This window comes from Varanus komodoensis, unplaced genomic scaffold (genome assembly GCF_004798865.1).
Source record: "Varanus komodoensis strain SLA01 unplaced genomic scaffold, ASM479886v1 scaffold12, whole genome shotgun sequence".
Lineage (NCBI taxonomy): Eukaryota > Metazoa > Chordata > Lepidosauria > Squamata > Varanidae > Varanus > Varanus komodoensis.
In genome coordinates, this window is record NW_025335349.1 from 13522742 (window position 1) to 13542577 (window position 19836).

At 41.1% G+C, this 19836-nt stretch overlaps 1 protein-coding gene across 1 annotated transcript in view; it reads left to right on the forward strand.

Moving 5' to 3' along the window:
* VPS13B (vacuolar protein sorting 13 homolog B) overlaps positions 1-19836 on the forward strand; it is a gene marked incomplete at its 5' end in the record, with an annotated part of 380746 nt that overhangs the window by 97531 nt on the left and 263379 nt on the right. Inside the window, 2 exons of the mRNA XM_044421459.1 lie at positions 3994-4135; positions 15735-15865. Coding sequence (XP_044277394.1) covers positions 3994-4135; positions 15735-15865 — 273 coding nt within the window. The remainder of the gene's footprint in view (positions 1-3993; positions 4136-15734; positions 15866-19836) is intronic.

Genomic DNA, 19836 nt, shown 5'->3' on the forward strand with positions numbered 1-19836 from the left:
TTATTTTTTTTTTTGGGTACTCAGCTTCTCCACAGTTATTCTTCTGACTCTTTGGTATAGACAGATAACTCCTTTATTAATATTTTATCCCAAAACATAGGGCTATGGCAAAATTATTATTTTTTATTTTTTTATTTAAAACTTTTCTATACCATCCCATACTTAAATAAAAATAGTTTTGCCTCATTTTAAAATACTTAAGTTAAAATTCAACCACACTTTGTATTGAAGAACAGGAAAATAAGCTAAACAAGTTTCAATAACAGTTAAGAATCAAATATATTTATTAACAACTTCTGTAGGTAGATAAGGATGTGATGAACATTCTTTTAAAAAAACACACTGATAAATATCAAATGTGGTTACAATCAGTGTTGATAATTATAGTTCATAGCTAAAATCATCTTACCTATATATTTTCTATTATCCCTGTTAAAGCAGGGTTAAAAATGAAATAGCATTTTCAGATTTAAAATGAAGCTATATTTTTTATTTCAGAGAGCTAAGAGGTTTTTTAAAAACATCTGTAAGACTTTGCACAATTCTTTCATTTCATGCAGACTGTCTAATCACCACCACCTTACAATCATTACTGTTTTTATTCCTCATTAAGTGGCTTTCTCAGAAGTTACGAAAATTACATGATTAGCATAGCTAAATTGAATAATTTGAATCTTTAATATAGTCCAGTTGCTTAATATTATGTTAGGAGCTAGAAGGGTGTTGTTTTTTATGCCAAGGTGGCCATGTGTACATCAATGTGACTTCACTTGCAATCAGAATCTTCATGTTATCCAGCTGTAGTGCAGTTGTCATTTGGCATATCCCCCAGCTGTAATTTCCATGCCAGTTTGTGGCTAAAATTCAACAGCTTGATCATTTTCCACCCGGTTTAAGATTGATCTTTCATTTACTTTATAGTTACAGCCAGCTATGCCAAAAAACTGGCAAAATTGTATTGGGTGTCATCAGCATCAACTTCAAGCCTGAGTTTAGTAAGCAAAGATGAAACAGCTGTTTCATTGTCCAGATCAGCACTCAATATATAGCCATAATTTTTTCCAGCTTTCTCTGGCTGTGATCATCTTTGTTTTTCTCTCATTTCAAATAGCATACCATACAATATTGATCCATCTCTACCATGATAGCAAAGTTAATATTATGTTTTCAAGACATATTTTGTATCAAACTAGTCATGACATGTTTTGTCAGGTTTTCAGTATTTGGCATAGTCACACTCTTGGAAATAGTGCATTCAGTAGTTGGAAAAAGAGAAGTTTTTTTTCATTTGTTTTGTACTTTTTAACAAGTCAGTTTTGAATTTTATGAGAATTAGAAATGATGTTTAAACCACAAGTTTACTATAGAGTTAAAATGATATGTAAGGCTTTTATAAGCCTTATTGGATACACTTATCCTGTAGAAGAGAGATAGTTGGGAGCTAGACTCCAGATGCCAGCACAGGGGATCACCCAGTCTTATGGTTTAGTACCAGAAGCTAACTGCTGTCATGCTTCCCTGGCCTCTGGCAGAGGTATCTTTCAGTGGAATTGGAAGCATGCTGTACAGCTAGTGCATTCTTAATTCCCTTGCACAAAACAAATGACCTTTTTTGTTATACTTGTCCCCAGTGTTGCAGTTTCCTGAGCAGTTTGATGGGTCTGGGTTTTTTGGATGTCAATCTAAGAATTTTACCCATTACTTTGCAGCACTATCATTCCAATATTGCAGAGGAGGCATTAAGGCTTTTCTAAAGGCTTGTCTTAAAGCAGCTCAGTGATTGCCTAGATAACAACTCATTCTCTTTCTTGCAATGCTGCACCAATGCTACATTTTTAAACATTTTCAGAAATAAAGTAGTACAAATGAAAAGTACAAGTATTGAGTGGACTGTTAGCAAGTTTCAACCCTTTATATGATGCACTGTGGGAACACTGTGTGTTGTCTCAGGACAATTATTCATGTCTGATTTTCTCCATCTCCAAAGATTGGTGAACTCAAGACTGTTTCACTGACAAACTTATAAATTGTGCCACTTAGAAAACCCTGCTATTGGTTCCCTTGAAATTATAGTGTACAAATTGCAAGTATGATTTTAATCTCTATTACACTGTTTTAACTGAAGATCTTGAACTATTCTGACAGAGAAAAGGAGTGCTCCAAAAATTTGATAGTATTTAGGATATGGAAGTTACTTTAATATTTGGTCTTTTTTCAGTTTGAGGCATTTTCTTTCTTTCTCTATTTGTGTTCTGTTTTAGATCAGGAGAAGCAGTTTATCTTCTCACAAATTTGTTTCCAAGCAGATATCTGATGAAATGTGTGGTTTCTCACTTCTTAGCAATTTAATTATACTGTAGCTCTAATGCAACAATAACAAAATGCTTGTGACTCAGGTGCCTGCATTATACAACTGGTTGAATAATAATCTGTAACAATTTACTGGGACATAACTCTCTGTACTAATTTATCATCATTGTTATCATCATCACCTGTCAATATAGCTCTTACTGTTGCTTGTTATTTGTTGGATGCTGCATGCAAGGTTTATACACAGTCGTAAGTATATGTAACTTTAGAGGAATTGCGTAAGGACTCAGTTGTAATTATGACATTCCATTCGAGTGAAAAAAGAGCTCTTCATATATAGTATATGTTACTCATTTGTGAATTGTGGGATCCTGCAGTCCTTGTTATGACCTGATGATATTGCTCCCTTTATTTCCAGTGTTCAGGCATGGTGCTGATCATAAGGAAAGCTGAAACAATACCACACACAGACAAGAGGAGGGTTCAGCAGGGATAAGGGAACCTCAAGGTTTTCAAACATACAAAAAACTTTTTTAAAAGACCAGACACACTGGTGGCATTTACTTCACTGAGCATGCTCAGTGGCTGATGGACTGTTGTGGGGAGGTAGGAATCTTGGATTTCTAGGAATCCAATCTGTGGATTCTGCAGAGGACCAGCTTTCCCCAAGTCTCATGAATTTTTTTGGCTTGCAGACCAGGGATTTACTTTCCAGAATTTTATTAGCAAATACAGATACAGTCCTAGAAAAAAATATACAAACAATGAAAAGTACATTTTCCCCATAGCTGAAATTGTGAAAATGTGCATTTTGAGATTTTTGCATATTCCGTCAAGAGCATATTTGCATGAGTGCACTTAAATGTAAGCTTGGAAAAATGACCCCCATCCCCAATTTCATGACAGAATGAATGGCACCTGGTAATGACAAAACAGTTGCCTGATAATTTGTGAAATTCAGGCAGAACAGATTTAACAATCTCTCAGTGCCTGAGGTAGGGAAGAAATGGAAAATGAGATGGAAAAAAGAGGAGTGGCAGAGTAAAATATACTGGAGGAGGACCTGGGACCATATTAGAAGACTGAAAATAGCACCAAACACCTGTTGAGGAGAGGGAGAATGGTGGTAGGCTGAATTCAGTTATCCCTGATTCCCTTTCCTCCACCACTTTAAAGCTAACTGACACAATTGCCGTGATTGTACAGGTTTATTTGAGTCCCCCAGCTGCTGAATGAATACAGGGCTGGCGCTGCACTCCAGAACTTAAGTTTTCTTCAGCAGTTTTAAATTGCCTTTTAAAGGCATCTTTTGTATGTTAAATCATGCTTCAAATTATTTTCTGTAATTGTTAAGGACAATATATATGGAAGAGGCATATGCAAAAAAATCTGGCTATTTAAGCATTCCAATGTTTAATTCTTAATTTGCTTTCTTGTTATTGTGTGATTTATGAGTTAATCCTATGTATGTTTAAATGGGAAAAAGTCCTGCAATTCCTGTTACTGGCTGTGGAGTGCTGGTAGTTGTAGGACTTCTTTCTGTGCCCTTAATTATTTAATCAGTCTTTTCCCTTTAAAAAAATGTTTAGTGAAGGTGTAACTACTTTTAACACTGTTTCTATGATATGAAATTTCTTTTCCTATATGGTACTTATAGTCACTTTGCCCCCCCCCCCCCAACAGCCTGGATCTGTTTCTCTTGGGACACCAGTAACCAGGAAAAAAGAGGATGAGGTGTCAGTTGGAAGCACACCTTTGGCTAAGCAACAATCAAATCAGGCCTCTGAATATGCCAGCAGCCCTGTCAAAACAAAAACTGTAACAGGTATGCTTGGTTTGCAGTTTTGCTTTTTGAAATTGTGCATGCCAGCAGATTCAAGAATATTGAAATGTATTTCTGTTGTTTATTTCTGCTTCTTTATTATATTTTTATCCCATCTTTTTTCCTTTCAAAGAACTTAAGGTGGTTTACATAATTCTCCTCCTCTTCTCAATCTTATCCTCACAACAATCACCCTGTGAGGTAGGTTGGGCTGAGAGTCTTTGACTGGCCCAAAGTATGACCTGGTTAGCTCCATGGCTAAATGCGGATTAGAATGCTCAGTCCTGCACCTTTAACCTCTATAGCACACTGCTATGGAGAGATTAATTTCCATTTTCTACAATCTAAATGGTCAGATTTTCTTTTAAAGTTGATTTCTCTAAAAGACTGTCTTTAGACAGAAAATAAGCCTGATGGTTGGGGCATGCTAGGATTGTGGGATATCCTAAATAGCATAGGATTGCTCCTTAAGTCATCAACAATGCAGTGCAAGCAAGAAATTGGATGATATAGGGCACAGAGTTGCATTTATTTTATTGTAAGCCATGCAGAGATGAAAGTGATGTACGGCCTAGAAATATCCTAAATAAAGAAAGAAATTTAGTCATGGGAAAATGAGTTCAGATCCTCATGCAGTATGTCAGTCTAATAATCTGCCACGCAAGAGTTTTTGCAGGGATAAGAAGCAATGGACTAATGTAAATTACCCTGAGTTGTTTTGGAGGATTGGAAGCATAAATCTGTGTTGGAATATGTCTGATACCAAGGATACCATGTGAAGACACACAGATGGGGAGTGAGAACCAGCCTGCCTTGGAAAAGAAAGAAGGCATTTTAGAATTGGGAGGGGAGCAGATTGAAGGGGAAATCTTTGACCCTGTAAGGAGACAATAGGTGATGCATACAGACCAATTAAGAAGTGTCTAACATTTCCACCAACTGGTCTTGTCTCTAATCAATGAAGTCCATCCTTAAGCAGAACATCCTACAGATAACCAAGTCATTGTGACTAGATATCAAATTCCCCCCTGCCCTAATTATTAACCTAATCTTCAAGCCCCATACCAGTGACAGTCCAGTTCTTCTTCAGGTCCTTAAAACAATCTTGAACAAAGGCATTTTTGACACTGCCTAATTTAAGGAAATTTGAGTTCTTTTCCTCTTGGAGTCTGTTGTTGTTGTTGTTTGTTGCGAAGTCGTGTCTGACCCATGTTGACCCCATGGACAACATTCCTCCAGGCCTTCCTGTCCTCCACCATCACCCGGAGTCCACTCAAGCTCACACCAACTGCCTCAGTAACTCCATCTAGCCACCTCATCCTCTGCTGTCCCCTTCTTTTGCCATCCATTGTTCCCAGCATTAGGCTCTTCTCCAGGGAGTCCTTCCTTCTCATTAGGTGGCCAGAGTATTTGAGTTTCATCTTCAGGATCTGGCCTTCTAAAGAGCAGTCAGGGTTGATCTCCTGTAGGACTGACTGGTTTGATCGTCTTGCTGTCCAGGGGACTCGCAGGAGTCTCCTCCAGCAACACAATTCAAAGGCCTCAGTTCTTCAGTGCTCAGCCTTCCTTATGGTCCAGCTTTCACAGCCATACATTGCAACTGGGAAAACCATAGCCTTGACTATACGCACTTTTGTTGGCAGGGTGATGTCTCTGCTTTTTAGTATGCTATCTAGATTTGCCATAGCTTTCCTCCCCAGGAGTAAGCGTCTCTTAATTTCTTGGCTGCAGTCCCCATCTGCGGTGATCTTAGAGCCCAGGAAAAAAAAATTGTCACTACCTCCATTTCTTCCCCATCTATTTGCCAGGAAGTGAGAGGACCGGATTCCAGGTGCTTAGTTTTCTTAATGTTGAGTTTCAACCCAACTTTTGCGCTCTCCTCCTTCACCCGCATCAAGAGGCTCTTTAGTTCCTCTTCACTTTCTGCCATGAGAGTGGTATCATCTGTGTATCTGAGGTTGTTAATATTTCTCCCAGCAATCTTAATCTTAACTCCAACTGGTGATTCATCTAGGCCTGCCTTTCTCATGATGTGCTCTGCATATAAGATAAATAGGCAGGGCGACAGTATACAGCTTTGCCAAACTCCTTTCTCAATTTTGAACCAATCAGTGCTTCCGTGTCCAGTTCTCACTGTTGCTTCTTGACCCACATATAGGTTTCTCAAGAGACAAATAAGATGGTCTAGTACTCCCATTTCCTTAAGAACTAGCCACAATTTGTTGTGATCCACACAATCAAAGGCTTTAGCATAGTCAATGAAGCAGAAGTAGATGTTTTTCTGGAACTCCCTGGCTTTCTCCATGATTCAGCGTATGTTGGCAATTTGATCTCTAGTTCCTCTGCCTCTTTGAATTCCTGCCTGTGCTTCTGGTAGTTCTCGGTCCACATAGTGCTGGAGCCTAGCTTGTAGGATTTTGAGCATAACTTTGCTAGCATGTGAAATGAATGCCATGCTGCGGTAGTTAGAGCATTCTTTGGCATTGCCCTTCTTTGGGATGGGAATGTAAACTGACCTTTTCCAATCCTGTGGCCACTGTTGAGTATTCCAAATTTGTTGGCATATTGAGTGTAGCACTTTTACTGCATCGTCTTTTAAGATTTTGAATAGCTCAGCTGGAATACTGTCACCTCCACTAGCTTTGTTTTTGCTCAGACTTCCTAAGGCCCATTTGGGGTCTAATACTTAACTATTTAAATGAAGACCTGTCAAGGCAAGGCATATCAGAAGCTGCACACCATGTTGATGGATTGTGTCAGCAGGACATTGATAGCACTGGATCACTGTACTTATTCTGTGACAGCATTACTGATACGGGTTTCCAACTACTAGGCTTTCGTGGCAGCATAGCAGTGATTCTTCGTTGTGGCGTCTGTGCATCACACACATGGGCACTGCGCCTGCGCAGTGCCTAGGCCGGAAGATTAGAAAGTTAATGGTTTTTGGTGGGAAAACTCTGCTCCCCTCCCCCTCAGTGGTATAAATAGGGTGGAGTGTCCGCCATTTTATCAGTCTTTGCGACTGCCATTTGCTGTGCCTCGTGCCTGTTCGTCTCTCACTTAGATCCTCGTGTTCACTGTTCGTTTTACATTTTTTCATATATCTTGTCTTTAACTTCTTATACTCCAGGCTTTTTCTCTTAACCCGTCCTTTCTTCAAACCTTTCGTTCATATTAAAAAAAAAACAACCCAAAAATATTATCTTACCCTCTGCACTGTCTTCTCCTTTCTATTTCGTGTTGGCGCGGCGAGTGGCATTCTGCAAATGCATTGAATGCAGTTCCAAAATGTTGCCTGTGGATCCGCACAACCTATGCCTCCTCTGCCTTGGCAAGGGGCATAGAACCGACAAATGCGGCCACTGCTTGGTGTTTACCAAGCAAGCTAGGGAAAACGGAGAATCGTCTCTGCAAACTCCTATGGGACCAGGCCTTGATGCAATCGGACCAATTGGTCTTCAGGCCTGGCTCCTCTTCGGCCTTGGCCTCTCAGCGTGCCACCTCTACCACTGGTGTGCCTTTGAAGCATCCTGCTCCGGCTTCTGCTGCCCCTCCAAAGCGTCCTGCGGATGAAGGTGCCACCTCTATGGAGGCCCAGCAGTTATCTTCTCCCCCAGCCAAAAAACAGGAGAAGCGTAAACATACTGGCTCAGACAAGCCCTCTGCGCACAAGAAGCTGAGGAAGGGAAAAGCAGACAAGCCCGCCCGTAAGGGCAAAAAACCTGACCATCCCAAAGATCATGGTTCGGGTTCATCGGGCTTTTCGATACCGACCGCCACTGCGGTACCGACTCCCTCGGGACCGGCCCTGCAATCCGCAATGCAGTTGACCCCGCCGGGATCCCCCAGACAATCTATTCGGCCTGAGAGTGCGCCTGCTCAACAGCTGGAGGAGCTGCTTAGGGAGTCCATTTCTGATGGAGAGATCAGAGACTCCCCACCGAGGGAACGCTCTCCGACTCTGATGCCCGCAGCTGAGCCACCTGCAGATTCGCCATTGCCTCTCAGACACCGAAGTCACTCATCTGAGCACCGAGATGAGGATTGGCCAATGCGTGGCTATGGTGGTTTCCCCAGCTGGGGTGAATACCAACCATATGCCTTTTGCCCACGGGACCATCAGTCACCATCGGTCCCAAGGGAGGTGGAGAGAGGACGACCAACGTCTCTGGAAACCTCATCTTCTAGCAACTGCCACTGCTACCACGAAGACTAGTATGAGTTGGAGGTTGATTCTATGATTCCTGATGTGGTTCGTCAGGGCCTGCATCCCCTGACGAACCACATGTCACCTTTGCGGAGCTCATCTCCTGCCTCATTCGGTCTCTGGAGATCGAGGCCCATCATTGCCCCGGTCCCAGTACTGATCGCTTTTACGACATCGTCAGGGGAGAGCAGTCCGCAGCCATAGCCCTCCCACTCATCACGACACTTCGCCAGGCTATGGTCCAGCCCTGGGATCAACCGGCTCAACCACAGGCTACGTCTCATTGGTACAACGCCATGTACCGGGTTCGGGAGGACGGCATCCCATTCCTGCTCTGTCACCAAAGCCGATCTCAGTGGTGGTTGAGTCCTCCCAGGGCAGGGAGTCGAAGGGTCACATGGCCCCTCGTGACAAGGAAGGGAGGAAAATCAATATGCTTGCGCATCGGGTCTATGCGGCCTCTGGGCTTAGCCTTTGCATATTGAATTATGAAGCAATGTTGGCACGTTACCAGTACTTCATAATGCAAAAGCTGGATAACGTTGCCTCCTCCCTTCCAGACCACCAAACAGACTTGGCCAGAGTCTTCATAAAGGAGGCTATGCAGGTGGCGATACAACAGCTCTCCAATGCCAGGCGCCATGTGGACACTGACTCGAGGGCCCTTGTCAGTGCCATTTCTCTGCAGCGCCACACGTGGCTAGGTAATTGTAATTTTCCTGACGAAATGAAGAGGAGGATCGAGGAAATGCCATTTGACGGCACCGGACTTTTCTACCAGAAGACCGACCATAAGCTGAAGTCGATCCACAAATCACGCATGACCGCACGCCGCATGGAGCTTCCTCAGCAAAAACGTAAGTGGCAATGGCCTCGATCCTCCTACCGACAGCAATATGAGCCTTGACAGCAGTACCAGCAGAGACAGCAACGTCGAAGACAGCAGCCACAACAACGCTTCTCCCAGGGCCGTCGATGTTTCGACACCAAGAAGCGCCAACATTGACAGTCAGGGCGGATCATTTTCTCTCTCCAGTCCCTACCTTCCCCTCTTCCTTTTGGGAACTGGCTCCAAAGCCGACTCCCCATTTGAGAGTCCATTACATCTGATAAGTGGGTGTTGTCCATCATCCAGTTCGGATATAGGATAGAATTCGATGTCGTTCCTCCGTCGAGTCTGATTCGTTTTACACCCTGCTCTTCGGTACTATGTCTACCAGCTACTTCGTAAAGGAGAGATTCAACAGCTCTCCCACTCTGAGGGACTGCATGGATTCTATTCCAGATATTTTACGGTCCCGAAACGGGACGGTGGTCTTCGTCCAATCCTGGACTTGCGAAATGTTAATAGGTACATTAAACCTAAGAAGTTTTGGATGACCACTCTACAAAATATCTTTCCGTTGCTGAGGAGAAAGGATTGTTTCGCCTCACTGAAGGATGCTTACTTCCATATTTCCATCCATCCTTCTCACAGGCGCTTTCTACGTTTCACTGTCGGATCAGATATATTCGAATTCAGTGTTTTGCCTTTCGGCCTGGCTACTGCTCCTAGAGTTTTCACAAAGTGTATGGCTCCAGTGTGTGCACACTGACGGACTCAGAGCATACAAATATACCCGTATTTGGATGATTGGCTCATTGTGTCCCTTATTCCCACTCAGGTCATCGACTTCATCGGATCACGCCTCGATTCTACTCAGGAGAGAGCCTTTCTTCCTCCGAACCGTTGAGATACTCTCTGCAGCCATATTCATCGAATCCAGCGACACAGAATGGTACCAGCCATAACCATCCAGAGACTCCTGGGGCACATGGCTACTGCAGTTGCCATTGTTCCATACGCCAGACTGCGTCTGCGGCCCATACAGCTGTTTTTCAACAGATCATTTCACCTGCAGCGGGATTCTCCCACCAAGCTGATCCGGATCCCGCCGTCAATCCTGTGTACTTTGACTTGGTGGACTGTTCCAGACAACCTATATATTGGCGTTCCGTTTCGACCGCCTCAACCAACAACAACCCTGTACACCGAAGCATCCCTATTCGGATGGGGTGCAGCATGTTCAGGACTTTGGGTCCAAGGGACTTGGAACTGACAAGAAACAATGAAGCATATCAACTTCCTCGAACTTCTGGTGATTTTCAACACTCTCAAATCTTTCGAGACTGTACTATGCCGTCAAGTTGTCCAGATTGCATTGAACAACATCGCTGCTGTTTTTTACATCAACAAGCAGTGCGGGACAAAGTCACCAACTCTAGCCCGTCTATCGATGGAAATTTGGGATTGGTGTATCCCAAGGGGCATACTAGTTATAGCGGTTCACTTGGCAGGAACCGACAACGTAGAAGCGGACACGCTGAGCAGACAGATGTCAACAACCCACGAGTGGGAGTTGGACAGGCAACTTTGCGAAAACCTCTTCTGTTTATGGGGATACCCAGACATAGACTTGTTCGCTACCCGAGACAACAGGGTATGCGATCGGTATTGTTTGAGAGCGGGTATCGGATCGGGATCGACAGGAGATGCTCTCATGATTCCCTGGTACAATATGACTTTTTACGTGTTCCTTCCGATCCCACTTCTAACAAGAGTGGCATCGAAAATAGTTCAAGACAACGCCACAGGGATATTAATAACCCCATGGTGGCCGAGACAACCTTGGTTTACCACTCTCCTTCGACTATCCAGCAGAATGTTCCTTCGGCTCCCAACAATTCCTCAGTTGTTAACACAGCAGAACGGGGCAATCTGGCACCCAGACTTGACCTCATTGAAGCTGACGGCCTGGTGCATCAGCTAAATCATGCAACTGACTCGATACCGATGACATCTCAAGTACCGGCGAACCCGGCTCGATGAACTGTACAAACGACTCCTCCCTCGAATTCAACGAGGACCGCTTCGGTGCCGACAGCTTTCGATCTGGAAATTCAAGCGATTCTCGAGTATGATTTAAGACAATCCACCCATCGGTCTTATGCGGCGAAATGGAAGAGAGTCTCATCTTTTGCTGAACGCCATTCATTTGCTCTTGGAATGGCTTCGATTGAGAACATCTTACAATTCTTCCTGGAACTGTACCACTCAGGACTTAAGCTATCATCCATTAAAGTTTACGCAGCTGCCTTATCACATTATCGTGGTGCTGTACAAGGCTCATTGGTCTTCTCTCAACCTTTGGTTCATCGTTTCATTAAGGGATTACATAATTTACACCCTTCCATTTGTCCTGCTATGTCAACATGCAGTCTTTCCGTAGTACTTCAGGTGCTTACAAAGCCTCTGTTCGAACCTTTGGTGACAGTTGACCTACGCCTTGTTTCTTGGAAAACGGCCTTCCTTATAGCAGTCACATCAGCTCGGAGAGCTAGCGAACTTTGTGCCCTTTGAATAGACCCACCGTATTTGAATTTCCATAAGGAAAAGGTCATTCTTCGGATGGATTCATTGTTTCTGCCTAAGGTGGCTATGCCATTCCACATGAGTCAGGAGATTGTTTTACCTGTGTTCTTTCCATCGCCTTCTAATCCGATAGAAAGGTCTCTTCACACTCTCGATGTTTGACGCTGCTTGGCTTTTTACAAATCTCATACAGAATCCTTCCGTCGTTCTAATAGACTCTTCGTTAAGTATTCCGAGCATGACAAAGGGTCCCCGGTCACATCTCAGAGACTTTCTAAGTGGATTGTCGAAACTATCGTCCTGGCATACCAGCTAGCAAAAATAGACTTACCTATGTTTCCAAGAGGTCATTCTACGTGAGCAGTAGCAACTTCGTCTGCCTTTGCCACGGGGGTTCCATTTCAAGATATCTGCAGAGCTGCAACATGGGCCGCTCCATGCACTTTCGCCAAGCATTATTGGCTGGATGTCCGTGCCAGACAGGACTGCTCTTTTGGCAGAGCAGTTCTCTCATCTGTTCTTTGCTAACGACACCTCCCTCCTCCGAGTCTGGTAAACTAGCTAATCACCCATATGTGTGATGCACAGAGGCCATGACAAAGAAAAGCAGGTTGCTAACCTGTAACTGATGTTCTTCGAGTGACCATCTGTGCATTCACACAACCCACCTGCCGGCCCTGCTTGGTGCTGGTGAGTGGATGAATTTTTTTCTCAGTACCATACTTTAATATTTTGGTACGGTTGACGCTTACTGTCATATGCTTTAAACCCCAAGGGGGCGAACATTCGGTCTTCAAGACTGAGTAAAATGGCAGACACTTCACCCTATTTATACCACTGAGGGGGAGGGGAGCGGAGTTTTCCCGCCAAAAACCGTTAACTTTCTAATCTTCCGGCCTAGGCACTGTGCAGGCGCAGCACCTATATGTGTGAATGCACAAATGGCCACTCGAAGAACATCAGTTACAGGTAAGCAACCTGCTTTTCCTCTGAGTGAAATCTGCCCCAGTCAGTGCAGTATGGCCGCAGCCTTCATCAGCATGCATGGCTACATTCTGTGGGCCTCTCCTTGGAAGCAAAATCATGAATTCAAGACTTCCCCTATGAGAGAGAGGCACTGTTAGGCTCCATCAGTGATGAGACTCTGGACCATATTCTCCTCTCGACTGTCATTCCAGTAACAACATTCCTGACAGTAATCTTTTTCAATATGGTGGTCTTCCTGTTCTCTGGTGATAGTAATCCCCCTCCCCCATTTTTCAGGCCTTTGTGTGATGACACCTTTGAGTCTCCTTACACTTCACAGAATTTTCCCTTTCCTTGAGGCATAGAAAGCATAATTAAGGACACCTGATCCCTGTAAACAGGCTGGAAAGGCTACACAATAGAATTCAGTCAAAATACCCAATCAGGATTTTGTGGGAAGAAATTGCTGTCCTATTACCTAAAAGAACCTCAAATACATCCCCCTTCATAGAAACAATACATCTTTGTATTCCTATTCTTTTATAATGCTCAGGAAGGACACTGTCTTATGATCCATCCTGGACAACTATGAGATAAACCATTTCATCTGATAATAGAGGTCCTGAATGACTATATGGTCCTTGATCCGTCCACTGCTTCATGAAAGCAACTGGTTTGCCATCTGGATAACATCTATTTCCATATCATTATCTATCCTGTATACTGATAATTTTGTCTGGGCAGTTCTACAAGATTCAGAGTGTGACCCTTTTTACTCATCTGTTTATTGGGTTTAAAACAACAAAATGTATCATTAGAATGGAAAACTTGAGTCTTAATGTTTTCTTGAAATTCTAGATTTTGCAGGCTGAGAAAATACATTGTCAGCTGATAAATCATTGAGAAGCAATGAGTAGATTACATATTTCAGTTGATTTGAAGGACTACTAATTGTGTGTCCTTCTTGTGCAATTAATGCTTCGACAAGGGTGCTATAGAAGGATGAACAGTGTTAACTAGAAAGAAAAGAGTACAACATTTTTATTTGAATCTGATACTTCCCCCAAGATTTAGAGTAAGAAAAGAACTTTTTCCTGTGTACTTTTCACATACTGGCAGTAATCCATCAAAACAAGCTCAACCACACTGTTTTATATAGTTTCTGTTTTCATCTTGCATACTAGTAACTACAAAAAGGGGTTTAATTCTTTCTGATGAAGAGCACAATGCAATGCTTACTTTTTGTGTTAACATATTTGTGAGCTGGTCAGAGATACCATGAGTGATTACAAACTTTTTGCCCTTATGCCAGTATTATGCAAAGTAATTTTCCTGAGCCCTAAAGGCTGACTGAAAAAAGATTCTGGTAAATTCTAGATTAGCAAACAATAGTAAATAATAGCTCTACAAGTAATAAAAACTTTTTTTCACAGAATACCATGTCAAGATGTAGTTGGATATGTTTTAGCTATAAATCTAACTGCAAATTTGCCTCATTAAAATGAGGGTGGTGTGTTTTGCCTCCTCTTGGTTGCATACCCTAACATGGTGAGGAGGTCTGAGAGTGTCAAAGAAGCCAAGAGCAATGCCGCCAGGAAGTCAGACTCTCTCACTGGTCTCATCTTCAACCAGGGTAAAATGGTCAAAAGTGAAGACTAAGATGCATCCACCTTCTTAAGGAGTAACGGTCACATGAGCAGAAGAGGATGGATGCCTTTTAATGGTAGTGGCAGAGAAACTCCTGCATAGTATTCTGGAAAGACGATAATATTTAGAGAGAGAAATGAAGAAACAGAATGGTTTCCTATATGCAAAGCTGTCACAGAAGGGCATATTTTATCTCCCTGTCTGTTCAATCTGTTCACAAAGCATACTGTAAGGAAAGCTAAATAATGATCAAAGGAAGGAGTGAGAATTGGTGGAAGGTACATCAGTAATTTAAGATAACTTATTACTGTCAGAGAGCAGCAATGAATGGAAACAACTCCTGTTGAAAGTAAAACAAGAAAGTGCAAAAGCAGGTCTACAGGGGAACATTAAGAAAATAAATTACATGACCCATGCAGTGGTCAGACCTGATAGATTCAGAATAAGTTTAGGAGAAAGAGGAAAAAATAGTCAAAGTGAGTACATTTATCCAGTTTTGAAATAAGGATCTTGCTTTAGTCATGGGTTCTTGGAAATTCACTATGGGCAGAGATCACATACTTTCAAAATAGGGTAATCACTCTAGCTATTTAAACAACTTGGTGCATGCATCATGTTATCTATAAACATCCCCAAAACCTTATATATGCAGCACTGGTTGGACACCTTAGCAAAGGCAGTAATGGAAAGATTGCACACCTGAGCTAACTGGAACCCCAGAATTAAATCTGATCTGGTTTTAAAAACAGACTTTGGAATGAAGAACCTAAAACTGATTTCACTCCTTAGAAATAATAAATGTGGAGACAGACAAGGGCATTTAGGGAAAGAAGAGGAAACTATGCATTTCCTAAACAGAAAGACTAAGGTAATCATATTAGACAAGGTTCTAGAGTTAAGCCAATAAAATGCAAAATGCTACCTGCACATTATATCCTACTCATTATGGTCCTGAAAATATGATATTCATATATTCTTGAATGTTCTACATTTTTCACATTGTACAAAAGAAAATATTTAAGAGTCTTGATACAATTTGATGCTATTGGATTATATATCATTGCTTGGCATTTTCTTGGCAAAGTAAGCTAACATCTACATTGTATTTGGTAAGAATTCTTGAAAGTTGTTTGAGTGAAGCCATCATCTCAATGAAATTGTGAGTGTGAAACATTTAAAAGTCCATAGTATTCACTGACTGATCCTAAAACAGTTCAAGTTAGATGATGTATTAAAAGTTATGGAACAAGCTTATATCAGTAGAGTTTAGTCATGGCTAATTTTAATTGGATCAGGGCTATTTTGTATTTGTATTTTGTATCAAGTAGAATATGGTGGACTCAGACATGTATCTCCCTTTTATCTTTAAGAATCACGACCTTTATCAGTTCCAGTAAAAGCAATGCTGAACTTGTCTGAAAGCTGCAGCAAAAGTCCTGAGGAAAGAATGAAAGAATTTATTGGCGTAGTGTGGAATGCAGTTAAGCGCCTTACACTTCAGGTAAGATGTAAGGGAGAAAAATAATATGTTAATGTGCTTAGTGTTTTCTGGAAATTTCAGCTTATGTTGAAACTCCTGTAAGATATACTCTCAAATCTTGTTCATATGAAGAATGATGAAGCCAGTCATAAGCACCAAGTCCCTTCAACTTAAATGGGAAGATAGTTGAGCATAGTCTTTTTTGCATTCTCTCATGATGTAGTTACGTGCTACAACAGTAGTGTATTGCTCTGAATTTTCCGCAAAACCATTTTGTGTATACTTTAACAGGCCATCTCTGGGTTATTTGCCCAGATTAGTGCTGCATGTAAAAACTTCATCACCCAGAGATCCAGTCAGATTGCATCTTATCCTTTGATTTAAAAAAATGTAATTTTTATTGTGGCTATCAGACAACATTATTATTCTGATATGCTGCAGGTTTTTGTTTCATTGCAATTTGTTTCATTGTATTCGAAAAAAACGCTAAAATGCAGACTTACTTCTACTACAGGCACTCTTGTATCTGAATATCAGTCATGAACCTCACTTCTCTCAACAGGAGTTCTTGCTAAATGATAACATTAAGAACCAGTCTTGAAGAGTCATATTTGCTTAACTAGCCTAGATATGAATAACCCTCCTTTCACAGTGTGGACAATCAAGCCATGAAGGTGCTAATTACCTAATTGCTCACACTATGAAGTCAGAAGTTTGTGCAAAGGAACTACTGTTCAGGGAAATGCTTAATTCAGACTTTGGTCTATTCAGGCATGGTATGATTACTCTTTTGTAGCCTGACTATATTGTTTCTGTCACAGATGGTCGTCAGGATTACTTCTTGAACCTATGGCATAGATTGAATGTACTACAGGTTGTTGTTTAAACATGGATTATTGTGCTGTCTGAATTCAGCTTTGCTAACAAATCATGGCTGGTTCACTGGGAACAACCCATGAAGAGACCCATGGTTTGTTGTTGCTCTGTGAACTGTGGATCACTCACTGTGGTTTCCTATCTCAGTTGGATTCAAACATAATAACTCACATTTCAACAATGCAAAGTTCAGCGATAAGCCACACTCACCCTGTATGCAAGGCCTGAGTGTGATTATCCTGCTTTCTGAACTCAGCACCCTCCTGCTTTTTGTTTATACAAAATACAAAGTTTAACCTTTTTAACCAATGTTTGCAAATTGGTAGGCAATGTCTGAAAATCATGTTTCCTTCCTTGAGTCTCACTCCTCATGTACAAATTCCCATGTTATCCATGGTTAAGTCTATGGATAACATGCTTTTCTTTAAATCTAGATTTGAAATGTATGAACTTTTTATTTTAATAGTATTGTAGAATACTCAGAGTTTCATTATCAGTTGTATTATACAGAACTATAAACTTGAAAATATTTTAAAGCTTGCTTTTTTGTAGCAATCAGATGGGACTTATGGGGGTCTAATATAAAGTTCTAGAACTGTGGCCTGTATATTAGAATTTATTTTATGCTGGATTTTGATTTAGTGAATTATAACGTACAGTTATTTTATGATAATAAATATAGATTGGAAATAAATCAACAGATACAGCAGAACTTCTCCAAACTGGAACCCATGAACAGATTGTTACTTTACATGAAGTTAGAGTAGGTAAATCTGTTCAGAACACCTGGAATGTTTCTTTTAAATCCAAGACTTGCATTTGCTTATCCTTGGCCAGTTTTTGCTCATGAGAGTGTCTTGCATGATAACTCAATGTTAAGTGAGCTTTCTTAAGTTCTTATGATGTCAGTGAAAAACTGCTTCATAGTTAAGTGTAAAGAAGGCTTTTTTGTGTAGTTGTTAAAGACCTCAAATGTTAAGTCTTGCATAATGTCTCTTGGCAACAGGAGTGTGGGGGAGGGAAGTATTCACTTTTCATGTGTTTCTGGTACTAATAGTTACTGAAGTCATGAAGAAACATAAACACAATTATTTTTAATTGCTTTTCAGTGCTTACTTTCACAGAGAAGAACAAGGATTCCACATTTCAACCAAATGAGTTAATCATGAGTAATAGTATGTTGAATGCCAACCAAATAGGTTGACATTTTTACTAATACATTTCGATAAATTCACTATTCTCAATATGTTCCTTAAAGATGAATCCTTGGTTACTCAAAAATATTTGAAGCAGTATTATTAAATCACCATAATTTGTATCAATGCACATATTTAAATTATAGAGTTGAAATTATTACAGTGATATTACTTCAGTATTGCTTGGGTACTTTCAGGTAACCAGCTTTTATTTAAGCATGCCTATTTATATCAGAGATCATTCTTCCATTATCTTGAAGCAAGCAAGACACAAGTATTCCTGGCTAATGTAATGATACAAGTAGAAATGTCTTCCCTCCAGTTTCCTCACTTCAAGAAGTATTAAGGTTTATATATGAGGCTAACACAAACAACCTTGCTAGCACCTGGCTGAAGGCCTTGGCCTCCTTTAGTCATTATTTCTCTTCTCTTGTGAGAGAGGTGAAGCGGAGTTGGATGACTGTGCTTTTTTTTTTTTTTTCCTTATGCAACAGCAGAATGGGCCCCTGCATCTAGGATAAAATTTAAGTAATTTATATTACATAAATCTTTCTAAAGATAGGATTGTTTAGCATTATTGCCTTTACTTGTTATTTTTCTCATACTCTCTAATTGATTTTAAACAATCTGTGATTTGAATCCTGGGATTAGAATTTAGCCAGTGCTGGTTCAGTGTGTTGGAACTGCTTTGGATTCCATCGTATACTTAGAGTCGGCTTGACTAATGGGCAATAAACAACAACAACAACAACAACAACATAGATGGGAATAACAACTTTGCTGGCAGCAACCAGTGGGCTTGCTAAGAGTTATTTGCTTACTCTCAAGTAAATAGCTATGGTGTTCTCAGCTTATTCTACTTGTAAATAGCAATAATTGAAACATGTTCAAGAATGGTCTGCCTTGTGAGGGAGAATGAAAAGATGCTTTGCATCACGAGAACATGTGTTTATGCTGTTGAAACCTGTCCAGCTGCTGGTGGCTGTTAACTGCTAAGTTTAGGGTAGCCAGATGCCCTCTTTTCTCCTGTACTGTCCAGTATTTTAAAGACACCCCAAGAAAGCTTTTGGATTCAGTATGTCCAATACTGCACAAAAAGTAAGGTGGTTGCTCATCTTTTTTCTGAAATGTAATTGAGAGTCAAAGGCAAGTTACCACAGCTAAAGCAGCTGAACTGCCTGTCATCTGGAATGAATGCTATCTTAACATGCCACTGTGCAGGCAGAAAAGGGAAATTGCACGGTTTGCCTTTTCTTTATGGGCAATTGTATTGACAGAGTTAGACCAAGATTCTGATTCAAAGTTAGATCAGGATGATTTTATTTCAGTCCATTTGTAGGAAACCTGAAGCCTGAGAATTCAGTTCTGCCTAACTTCCCATCCAATCGCATGTAGTGCTCACTTACAGGCCAGATTATTCTGTCAGGATGGATTATTGGAAGGAGACCTTTATTAGGGTGGTACAGAGGATGAAGAAGCTTTCCTGGGAACAATGGCTTAATTGCTCAGAATACTTTCTTGCCTTGACTTGTTATGGAACTTTAGCTTTTATCTGCCTTGAATCCTGTATCAGTAAGACTCTGACTTGGAATCTGTTGCTGGAATTGAACTCTCACTGTGCATTCTGCCTTGGACCTTTCTCTTGAACAAGGCAATATCCTTATAGCTTCTGCCTAGGATATCTGATCTTTGGAGTCTATAAATGTTGCAAGTTTTGCTGCAAATTCTGGAAGGACAGAGCTTGCTATAATAAAGGGGTTCACTGTTTTGTGATATGTTGGATGGCCAGAATATGTCAGAAAGTTTGACCAGACATATGCCAAAAACGAAAAGAACCTCTATATGTAGGCTATGGAGGCAGCTATGGAGGCAGCCATATTTTTCCCTGTACAGTGACCTTGTAAAGGAAATGCAAATCAT